The sequence below is a fragment of the Lactuca serriola genome, chromosome 4 (assembly GCF_051521515.1).
Source record: "Lactuca serriola cultivar US96UC23 chromosome 4, Lser_US96UC23_V15, whole genome shotgun sequence".
In the NCBI taxonomy this organism is placed as follows: domain Eukaryota; kingdom Viridiplantae; phylum Streptophyta; class Magnoliopsida; order Asterales; family Asteraceae; genus Lactuca; species Lactuca serriola.
Genome location: NC_136411.1, coordinates 68,638,070 through 68,650,428, shown reverse-complemented (window position 1 = coordinate 68,650,428; position 12,359 = coordinate 68,638,070). Strand labels below are relative to the sequence as shown.

The 12,359-nt window shown below is 35.7% G+C and overlaps 1 protein-coding gene across 1 annotated transcript; it reads right to left on the bottom strand.

Moving 5' to 3' along the window:
- Window positions 1-240: 240 nt before the first annotated feature.
- LOC145100183 (uncharacterized) lies at window positions 241-2,493 on the bottom strand. Its single transcript, XM_079037552.1, has 5 exons — window positions 2,359-2,493; window positions 1,340-1,482; window positions 1,119-1,257; window positions 835-1,041; window positions 241-529 (listed from the first exon to the last, which is right to left on the bottom strand). The coding sequence occupies exons 3-5, from the start codon at window positions 1,203-1,205 to the stop codon at window positions 431-433; spliced, it is 393 nt and encodes a 130-aa protein (XP_078893678.1). The 5' UTR covers window positions 1,206-1,257; window positions 1,340-1,482; window positions 2,359-2,493; the 3' UTR covers window positions 241-430.
- Between the last annotated feature and the right edge of the window lie 9,866 nt (window positions 2,494-12,359).

The window sequence follows — 12,359 nt, the reverse complement described above, 5'->3', positions numbered from 1 at the left end:
GGATTTCCTACGGATTAACGACAGAACTCAAGTTTGACTAAAATTGACTTTCTTCCTACGGAATACCTACGGACCTATTTAGCGATGGATTTCCGTAGCTAGTCCGTAGCTAATTTCATTTTATCAAATAAATTAAATTTTAAAAATTTAAAAATTTCCATTTTTTGTCAAATACCATATCAATTCTATTTGTCCAAAATACACCAAAAAATGTCCCTAATACCAACTTTGACACATAACTTTGACACATTCAATTCCATTGTCTTAAATACCATACAAATGTCTCAAGTACCATACAAATTAGGCATAACAAAACAAGCAAACAATACAAGTGTTTACAAATTCAATTGTTCCAAAATACTTATCAATTGTTCCAAAATACTTATCAATTGTCCTCTGGTGGATTATCGGGGGGACCACGGGGTTGATTTCAAGACATATTTATCATCCTCATAACCATCTCCATTTGTTCTTTCATTTGTTGTTGTTGTTGTTCCATGACAGAAACTTGCGCACGCAACCTATCAACCTAAAAAATGGTGACACAATTCAATACTTAAACAATAATAGCAATTTATTTTAGTTTATTGTAACAATGCATTTTAGTTTATAATTATAGCAATACACTTAACTTTTAAACCATAATAGCAACATATATTTATTTTTATCAATTTAATCAATATTATCAACAAACTACATAACCTTTAACCATAATAGCAACATACTTTTGTTTATTATCAATTTAATCAATATTCTCACCAAACTACCTAACTTTTAACCATAATAGCAACATATTTTTGTTTATTATCAATTTAATTAGTATTATCAACATACCTCTTGTTGCGTGCTATCCGACTGGGTGCATTGGGAAGATGGAGTCCCTAAAACCAAAAAACGTATATCTGATGCTCCTATCCCATAGATAGCACCCTTCTTCTTTCCTTTTCTTCTAAGTTGGCTTTCCTCCCATACATCTACATCATCCTTACGATTTGAAGGATCTTCACCAAATTTGTTGACCAACCCATGCAGATACCCCTCCTACAAATTACAAAAAACATGATTGTCATATACAAAAATGAGACAATCAATATACATAAATGATAAAGATAAGTTACTAGTGCTTCTTTGGCCGTCTGCGAGCAATATTCAATATTTTCATGATTTCCCTCCAAATATTTTTTCTTTGACTCTGGCAGTGCCATGCGTCTTCACGAAAACATCATATTGTGTGGGTGGTTTACCCATCAATTTTTCCTACATAAAAGTCAACGTACAATTAATGTAGTTAGTGTTATAACAAAATAAGAATAATAAAATTTATTATTGTGATACTTACTAATTTCCTACGGTGCTGGTCAAATCCTATACTACCCGCAGTGTGTCTTGCTGTTGACCCACTAGAATCTGCGGTGTTGCGGTGTTTGTTGATAATAAGAAGCCTCGGGTTGATGCATGCTTTCGATGACCATCTCCTCGTATCTACGATAATCCACAAAATCGTTATCAATGTGTTGACCCGTTTGAGGGTTTGAACATTAACCAATCTCTAGTGTTGGATATTTTTCGCCATGTAAATGCCATAGTGAATAACCATTCATGAATCCCCGGGCAATAAGATGGTTAAAAACTGATTCTCTCGGGTGGTAATAAATATTTTTGCATTTCACACACGGACATCTAATTTCAAAAACTTCCACCCCTTCCCTAATAATACGTTGGATGTTTGTTGCGTTCGTGTAAGCAAAATCCAAAAACAAATTGACATAATGTGGCCATTGCGGATTAAACAAACGACGACTATCAAGTCTCTTCGTGTACATCCATTCTCTATTAGACAACATTTTGATCTAAAACTACATTTCCATTTAAAAATGTTAATTAGAATTATAATATTTCAATATAATAGTGTAACATCCCATTTAATCTAATATGTATGACTAACGATACATAACATTTCAACAAATGATCAATATCATAATATGCATTTTAAATTAACTAAAATTCCATATATAAACATTTAACTAACATTTTTAACAAATTTAACAAATTAACTTAACATTTTTATATAACATATATATATCATATTTAACAAATCTAAAACCTCAAATTCAACCTATATTTCATATTTAACAAATCTATAACCACACATTCAACAAAGTGCAGGAGGAAGTAATTTTAACAAATCTTAAATACCAAAATCAACCTAAAACATCACATTCAACAAAAAAAAATCAACCTAAAACCTCATATTCAACAAAAAAAATCAACCTTACTAGCTCACATTCAACAAAATTACACCTAAAACAAAGTAATTTTTAAAAAGAAACAAAAAAGAAAAAAAAAACTAGTGTTTACCTTTGGCTCGGTGACGGGAAAATGCAGCAGGAAGAAGCACCGGCAGTGGCAGTGTCGTCGACGTCGGAAAAGTGCAAGAAGAGGAAGGGGCGCCGCCACCAGGGGGAAGAGTGCGTCGACCAGAGAGAGAGAGAGAGAGAGCTGCGATGCTGTAGCGTTGTTGTTGTTTTTTTTTTTTTTTTTTTTTTTTTTTTTTTTTTTTTTTTGTTCTTGTAAGCGAGAAGGGGGAAGACAGAAAAGGGGAGAAAAAGGGAATATAAATTAGAGACACCGGCCAGCAAATAAAAAAAAAAAAATTGTGGCAGCAGGAATCGAACTCCAGTCTAACAAGTATTAAGCCAATAGTCTTACCAACCGGCCGGGTATGCCACTTCCTTAATTGTTTAGACTCCAATTGATTTTATTTTGTTTCTGGAAAATAAAGAAAAAACGGGTGGTGTAAGAATAGAACTCGAGTCTCCTACATAACTAACCAACACAATTACCATCCGACCGGGCATGCAACATCCTTGCTGAGCTTGTCTCCTATTAATTTTATACACTTTCTTTTTTCGATATTATTATTATTATTATTATTATTATTAATCAAGTCTTAAAACTTTTTTTTTATGATCGTATGTATGTGTGCTTATTATTATTATTATTATTATTATTATTATTATTATTATTATTATTATTATTATTTTCTTTTCAATATTCAAGTCTTAAAACTTTTTTTTCACTATTATTATTATTTTTTTCATTATTTTTTTTCAATAATAATAATATTCAAAAAAGAATTAAAAATGTGGTTAACACACAAATAAACAATTAAAATAATATACGTTTAATGTATAAATTAAATAATGAAAAAATATGATAATTATGGGAAATATGTATATTTGTATAAGTATGTATGTGTGTGCTTATGTATATGTATGTGTGTATATGTATATGTAAGCATTACAACGTTAAACAATGAGCAATGGATTATAGTGTTAAACCAAAAAACAAGTAATGGATCTCGTATGTGCACATGACTTTATGAATGATATTAATAGCTATAAGTTGGTGAAAATATAGATAATCATATATAATAGAGGTGTGAAAAAAACGGAGCGAAAAAAACGACGTTTGATGCCCGAAAAAATGAAAATAAGAAAAATCCGTAGCTAATCCGTAGCTAATTAGCTACGGACTAGCTATGGAATTCTAACGGAAAACATACTCCGTAGCTATTCCGTAGGTAATTACCTACGGAATAGCTACGGAATATGCTTTCAGTTAGAATTCCGTAGCTAGTCCATAGCTAATTAGCTACGGATTAGCTACAGATTTTTCTTATTTTCATTTTTTCGGGCACCAAACGTCGTTTTTTTCGCTCCGTTTTTTTCACACCTCTATTATATACGATTATCTATATTTTCACCAACTTATAGCTATTAATATCATTGATAAAGTCGCGTGCACATACATGATCCATTGTTCGTTTAATGGTTTAACACTATAATGTTTATGAATACGTACACATACATCTCACAAACACGTATACATACACATATACCACAACTCATTCATGTATATAAATATACATATACAAACATAATCAATCACAAGTTGGTGAAAAGTATAAACATTACAATGTTAAACAATGAAACGAGTACTTGATCCCGAAGGGGCACACGACTTTATGAACGATATTAATAGCTATAAGTTGGTGAAAATATAGATAATCGTATATAATAGAGGTGTGAAAAAAACGAAACGAAAAAAACGACGTTTGGTGCCCGAAAAATCGAAAGTAAGAAAAATCCGTAGCGAATTAGCTACGGAAATTTTCCGTAGCTATTTTTCGTAGGAAAACACCATGTTTTCTAGTAGTGCTATGTCAAAGAGTTTGACCAAAAGCCAGAATTATGGTGACGGATGTACCAGTGGCGCATCACCTTGGTCAGATCTTGACCATGATTTGCTTTATTTAGTTATGACGCAACTCGGAGCCTTCGATTTTATTGCATTCAGTGGAGTTTGCAAGTCATGGAGGTCACTTGCACTCTCCAACAAAACCAGGTTCATGGCATCCAGACCACCCATGCCCATATGGATCTTTGAGCAGGCTATCGAGAAAGAGTACTCTGCAGAGGACTTTGATGGAAGACAGGTCAAAATGCACATTCCCAAATCTGGTGGCAAGACCTGTGTTGGATTAACTTGTGGTTATTTGGTCATGTTTGGGAGAAAGCCCCGTGAGTTTTGGCTTATGAATCCTATCACAAGGCATGGATTTCATTTCCCTAAAGTCCCCAGTAATCTTGATCTTACTTGATCCCGATCCAGAAGAAGTCGGGGCTATTCTAGTCTTCTCACCTTCAATATCTACATGGTGTGGGATAAGTAATTCTGACTTGGTCCTTTGTTGACCTTGTCTAAAGGAATAAGTGGTGTAGCTGCCACCATTTTAGGAGGACACGTTTTTACAGTTTTTTAGCTTAGCAGTTTTTCCCTTTTGCTTATTATTTAAAGCCTTGTAAGTCTCGTGTTTTGGTATCAGAAATTGAATAAGAAGAAAAGCTGGAATCTTTCCCTGCAACTCTGTTTTTTCCTTATTTGGGCATACTCTTTTGATCAGTAACAGGCCCTGCACCAACACTTGGTATCAGAGCCTTCTAGCTTGTGCCCAAATACATAAGGTACGACAACATGACAGGTTCCAGTCAACAAGTACCAAGAGATAACAGTGGGGTGTCGTTCCAATGTCCATTGTTGACTTCAACAAACTATACAACGTGGGCAATCAAGATGGAGGCTATCATGGATGCTCAAGGTGTTTGGGAATCCATAGAACCAACAGTCGGGGTGACTGTTGACGAGAAGAAGAACAAGATGGCACGAGCCTACATCTTCCAAGCAATACCGGAGGACATTCTCATGCAGGTAGCAAAGAAGAAAACCGCAAAAGAGGTGTGGGAATCGTTGAAAATCCGTTACCTGGGGGCAGATAGAGTGCAAAAGGCGAGGTTACACTCACTCAAGAGTGAGTTTGATGCACTAAGGATGAAAGAAGGAGAGACCATAGATGAATTCGCAGGAAAGTTGAGTGGTATTAACTCAAAATACATCAGTCTTGGTGCAACAATGGAAGACAGCACTTTGGTGAGAAAGTTGCTTGATTCTGTCCCAGAAAAATTTCTACAGCTTGTGGCCTCGATTGAACAGTATTCAGACTTGGATACAATGCCATTTGAAGAAGCTATTGGCAGACTCAAGGCCTATGAAGATCGACTACGAGTTCGGGGTGAAAACTCGAATGCTGAAGCGGGTTTGTTGCTGACTCGATCTGAAGGGCAAATGGGTCAAAAATCACAAAAGGGCTCTCCTAGTGCAGCAGGAAGAGGTCGTGGATCTTCTAATGAAAGGGGAGGTCGAGGAGGTTATCGAGGAAGAGGCTCAAGAGGTAGAGGCGGCCGAGGCAATCAACAATCATTCCGAGATACAAGTAATGGTCGAGGAAAGGGAAGAGATAAAAGTCACATAAAATGTTTTAATTGTGACTTGTTTGGACACTTTGCATCGGAGTGCCCAAATCCCAAGAGAAAAGAAGCTGATGTTAATCTCACACAGGTACAGGATGAAGAACATGCGCTATTGCTAACTGTATGGGGTGAAGATACAGATGAATGGGTGTTGCTCAATGAAGACAAAGTTTTCCCAGCAACAAAAGGGAATGAGAAGGACACATGGTACTTAGACAATGGGGCCAGCAACCACATGACAGGGGTGCGAGAATACTTTGCAGAACTTGATGAAAGAATAACAGGGCAAGTGAGATTTGGGGACGGATCCAAAGTACAAATCAAAGGAAGAGGAACAATTCTGTTGGAGTGTAAAAACGGGGAGCAGCAGATAATATCTGAAGTATATTACATCCCTGCCTTGAAGAGTAATATACTTAGTCTTGGTCAAATGACAGAAGTGGGGTACAGAATTGAGATGATCCATGAATTTTTGAGAGTTCATGATGCAAGAAATCGGCTGATCATGAAGGTACAACGCTCGAGAAACCGGTTGTACAAGATCGTGCTCCATACGTCACAACCAATATGTCTAAGTGCAAGTTTGGATGATGTTGCTTGGCTTTGGCATGCAAGGCTGGGGCATATAAATTTTCCCTTGATTGAGTCCATGGTAGAAAAAGAGCTGGTGATTGGAGTGCCGAGAATCAACCATCCCACACAAGTTTGTGAAGGATGTCTAGTCACAAAACAAACACGACAACCGTTCCCAAAAGAAACTCAATGGCAAGCAATGAATCCTCTAGAATTGGTACATGCAGACCTCTGTGGCCCAATAACACCCCAAACTATAGGAGGTAATCAATATTTCCTCCTCATAGTAGATGATTGTACCAGATATATGTGGGTGACGATGATCAGAACCAAAAGTCAAGCATTTGATGCGTTCAAGAAGTTCAAGACTCGTGTAGAAGCTGAAGGGAAGTTCAAACTAAAAATGTTGCGCACAGACCGAGGAGGTGAATTCACGTCTAAAGAATTCAATGATTATTGCAACCAGGAGGGAATTAAAAGACAATTGACAACGCCCTACTTCCGACAACAGAACGGGGTAGTAGAGCGTCGGAATCGAACAATTCTTGAAGCCACCAGGTCCTTATTGAAAGCAATGGATGTCCCAGAAACACTTTGGGGGGAAGCCGTTCGCCACGCGGTTCAGATACTTAATAGAGTGCCAACAAAAGGAGTCAAGAATATGACCCCATATGAAGCTATGCAGGGGAAGAAACCAACACTCGAACACTATAAAGTGTTTGGTTGTGTTGCTCATGTAAGAGTGCCATCGAATCAGCTCACAAAATTGAGTGATAGAAGTGAGAAGATGATTTATCTAGGAAACGAGGAGGGAACAAAAGGCTATCGCCTGTACTGCCCTAATCGGAAGAGAATTTGGGTATCCCGTGATGTTATATTTGAAGAGAAAAAGAAAGGGGATTGGGCTAAGCCCCAATCTCAAGGCCCAATTTTAAATGATTGGGTCAGATTTCCCAGTGAAGGTATGGCCCAAGAATGTGTGGTGGGGAACGATCCAATACAAGGGGAGATGGCAAGCCCTAATTCACAATCCAGTGAAAGCCACTCACAACCGACATCTCCTGGTCAATCACAAATTGGCAACGAAAGGGGTGAATCACCAAACTCATTTGCGGGCATCGGATCTCCATCCTCAGACGAAGGACTTAGTGCAGACAGAGAAACATACGATGACACACCAGTTCGTGGCTTTCGGTCCTTGGCTGATATATACGAGGAAACGCAAGCCCTACAAAAAGATTCAGAAGTTTTAATGTATGCTGGAGAAGAACCCACTACCTATGAAGAAGCCTCGAGTGAAGAAGAATGGATAAAAGCAATGAAACAGGAGTTGGAATCCATTGAAAAGAATGATACTTGGAAGTTGACTCACCTTCCTAAAGGTCAAAAAGCAATAGGTTTGAAGTGGGTCTTTAAATTAAAGAAAGATGCTGAAGGAAACGTGACCAAATACAAAGCCAGAATAGTCGCCAAGGGATATGTACAGAAAAAGGGTATCGATTTCGATGAGGTTTTTGCGCCGGTAGCACGTCTGGAAACAATACGGGCGTTGTTGGCCTTGGCAGCAAGTGGAGGATGGAAAGTTCACCATTTGGACGTGAAATCAGCATTTTTAAATGGGTTCTTACAGGAGGAAGTATATGTTACACAACCAACTGGATTTGTCATTGAAGGAAAAGAGAACATGGTGTACAGGTTGAACAAGGCACTCTATGGTCTCCGTCAGGCTCCGAGAGCTTGGAATGATAGACTTGACAAAACTTTGAAAGAGATGGGATTCAAGAGATGTCCACAGGAGTATGCTGTGTACAAACTCCATAAGTCAAACCAAGTCTTGATAGTTGGAGTTTACGTGGATGATCTGATCGTAACAGGAACAAATGAAGAGCTGGTGAATGAGTTCAAAAAACGAATGCTGAATATCTTTGACATGAGTGACTTGGGAATTCTGTCCTACTACTTGGGGATAGAAGTTCACCAAAGCAAAGATGGTATCACAATAAGTCAAACAGGGTATGCTAAGAAGATTCTTAAAATAGCAGGAATGGGAGAGTGTAACCCAAGTCAATACCCAATGGAACCACGTATACGCTTATCAAAGGATGAAGATGGAGTGCCGGTTAATGCTACCGAGTACCGACGACTTATTGGCAGCCTTCGTTACCTCATACACTCAAGACCAGATCTTAGCTATTCAGTGGGAGTAGTAAGCAGGTACATGGAATCACCAAGGGAGAGTCATTTGAAGGCAGTCAAACATATTTTAAGGTACATAAGAGGAACAACCAACTTTGGTTTAGTGTACAAGAAAGGCGGAGATGGAAAGCTTATTGGATTCAGTGATAGCAGCTATGGAATGGACATTGATGGTAGGAAGGGTACAACAGGAATGATTTTCTACTTATCAGGAAATCCAATTACTTGGTCATCCCAGAAGCAACAAACGGTGGCTCTAAGTTCGTGTGAGGCGGAATTTATGGCTGCAACAGCCACAACATGTCAAGCTTTATGGCTAAGGAGTTTACTAAAAGAGTTGATTGGCTTGAAAGAAGAAAGTGTCAGGATGTATGTAGACAACAAATCTGCCATAGCCCTTATGCAAAATCCAGTCTTTCACGGAAGGAGCAAGCATATTGATACTAAATTCCATTTCATACGCGGATGTATTGAAAGGAATCAAATTGAAGTGAAGCACATTAGTGGTGAAGAACAGAGAGCAGACCCCTTGACAAAAGCCCTGCCTAGACTCAAGTTTATAGAGATGAGGCATCTCTTGGGAGTTGTGAAGCTTGAAGACAAAAATCAGAATTAAAGGGGAGCCTGTGGGATAAGTAATTCTGACTTGGTCCTTTGTTGACCTTGTCTAAAGGAATAAGTGGTGTAGCTGCCACCATTTTAGGAGGACACGTTTTTACAGTTTTTTAGCTTAGCAGTTTTTCCCTTTTGCTTATTATTTAAAGCCTTGTAAGTCTCGTGTTTTGGTATCAGAAATTGAATAAGAAGAAAAGCTGGAATCTTTCCCTGCAACTCTGTTTTTTCCTTATTTGGGCATACTCTTTTGATCAGTAACAGGCCCTGCACCAACACATGGGTGTTTGTGGTCTTATGCAGATACACCTCCAAAATATGGTTTTCAATAGTGGGTAAAAGAGAATGGAATTATGTCTCCTCCACTTCCGACATCATTGATTTACTTGATTTCAAGGGGAAGATATATGCAATAGACGATGATTCTTGTTTATATGAACTGAGACTCGATCCAAAGCCCAAACTGATGTTACTTAAAACCAAGAATATTCTGGAGTCAGTCTCAGATTTTCTGCAGTTGGTAAGTTCCGGTGAAAACATTTATGCTGTGGAATGCTTTTCCTTCGACAACCAGGTTCATAAACTAGATCTTGATGAAATGTTATGGGTGTCTCCAGAAGAAAAGACACCGGACGAATACGTCTTTTATGCTAGTGACTTCAAGCGTAGTGCTGCTATCAAACGAGAGTTGTGGTCTGACTCTTGGTTTCAGCATTACAAGAAATTTGCTTACAGTTATACAAGTGGAAATGGCATGTTTTTTTACCGCAAGCATATGGTACTTTCCTCATGATTGTTTGAAAGTTAATCTCAAACAAAAATGATATTAGTCTTATTTTTGCATGTGTTGCGCGCAATTTATTGTTTTGTTGTTACTCACTTTTTTCTACAAGAGGCACAATGTTCAGTTATATCTTTCTTTTATGTGATTCGATGTCCATTTGCTTTGAATATTTCAAACTTTGTCATTTGCAACCCATGGTTTTGGATTACTTGGATCTATATTTGTGCTGCCCACTTTTTAAGAAATGGTCTTCGAAAGTTATTTTTACCATATATATGTAGAATAATGAATTGGGAACTTCGATTTACTCTGTTCACTGTCAAAACATTTGTTCACACTTTTATTTAATTTTTTTTGTTATAGAACATATTATTTTATATTGCTCATTTTCAAAGCAAACATTTGTTCACACTTATTATTTTGTCATATATTGTAATTTGTATTCTACTTTGTCTACTACATATTTTACGTTCTAGGTGTGTATTTTTGTAGGATATTAAATCTTAGTTATATTTGAGGAAATATCCTTTTTTACTTATTTGAATTTTTGTTAGACATTAACTAGAACTAAGCATGTTTTGCTTAGATTCGGTTATTTGACTAAAACATGAACTAAACAGAAAAAAATGGTTTCTAGTGAAAGAATGGTGTAGTTAGATTTTCCAAAATTTTGTATTTTTCTTGGTTTTCATGTATTTATTTACATTTAAGCTGTATTTTACATTAAAACTGTGTATTTAATTTAAGGTACTGTTTTAATATTAAAAAAAAATACATATTATATTTATATGTAACATTAGAGTTTAAATCTAAAAAATATGTATTTATACACAAATGTGGGTAAATGTAAAAGAATGTATTTATAAGGTTTCAAATATAATTTATTTATTTATTTATATGGTTTAAAATGGAAAAATAATTGGCCAACATTTGAATGAAATTAGGAAAAATGATTTTCCATTTGGAATAAAAAAAAATAGAATGTCAAAATGGATTTTTTTTTGTTTTTTTTAAAACTTACTGTCTAAAGTTAAAAAAAAAAAAAAAAAAAGGAAAAACGTAGTATCTATTGTGTTATTTTCTCAATATTGGCACGTTATCTCGTCAACTCAGTGCCACATAACCAAATATTATCATGTCAGTTTAAAACATCATCAAAGACTAACATGCTATCATGCTACATCCGCAAGCAGTTGGATTGATCGGTTAAGTAGTAAGCATTGCAAAAATTAGAAGATTTAGTGACTAAATTGTGACAAACAATAATGTCGTATCAAATTTTATTTTTTATGAAAACATATGGACTATTGTACAATTTACCCTTCCTAATATATCATTTAATGAATAAATTAAATATTATATATATATATATATATATATATATATATATATATATATATATATATATATATATATAGAATAAACAATAGAATAAAGTAACAAAGAAAGAAAAAATAATTAAATAATGTTCAAAAGTTCAAGTGGCACAATAGCTCTTTAGAGTTTGCAAGTTAAATGAGGACATAGTTTTGTTGGTTATTTAAAAGGCATTGAGAGTCCCTTAAAAGGCCTTATGAGTGCTCTAATAATTCAAACACTATTGAATGATATGACTTTATAATTATTTTATTGACTTGCAAATGGTTATATGAGGTCATTCATATCAGTGTAATGTCATTAATCTTTTAATTATGTCACATTAACTTTACAATTACTACTCATATCAGTAGAATAACACCTGTCTTTCAAAAAAGGTCTTTATTTTCACATCAACAATTACTTTACACCATTGGTCTTAGTTGGTTTTTGTTTTATTCAAAATATCACAACTTACCAATTTCAAATATACAAGAGTAGAAAACATTTTACTCTACATTTGACAAGTGTTATAAACATTTCTTAAGATTATGTCACTAAGTTACAATCTTGGAGTATGACTCTAAGACTTGTTCTTGGAACGAAGTATGATTCACATTTTGATTTAACCATTTCAACAATTCACGATTCCTCTTCTTAGCCATACAAGTGCACTAAGGTGTCCTTTGAGGATCAATTGTGATATGGTCTTTCATAATCATTAAGATGATCATAAAACACGATACAAAAGTACTCTCCCATCCTTTCAGATTGGAGAAACTTTTATCTTTTTGCCTAATTTGATTCTTCTCATTCGTTCTGCTACACATTGAAACTATTTCAACGATTCAGAATTATACTTAATCTTGTAAGCATACCATATTTACTAAACTTTAGTAAATCATGACGAATAGTCTTATCGCTCTTTTTGGTGGACCTGACCAGTGCACAACCAAGTGTACCCGATC

Coding starts and splice junctions, on each gene's coding strand:
- LOC145100183 (XM_079037552.1), bottom strand. CDS start 1,205: ATGGCACTGCCAGAGTCAAAGAAAAAATATTTGGAGGGAAATCATGAA. Junction 1,042..1,118: donor AGACGGCCAAAGAAGCACTA/GTAACTTATCTT, acceptor TGTAATTTGTAG/GAGGGGTATCTGCATGGGTT. Junction 530..834: donor CGGATAGCACGCAACAAGAG/GTATGTTGATAA, acceptor ACCATTTTTTAG/GTTGATAGGTTGCGTGCGCA.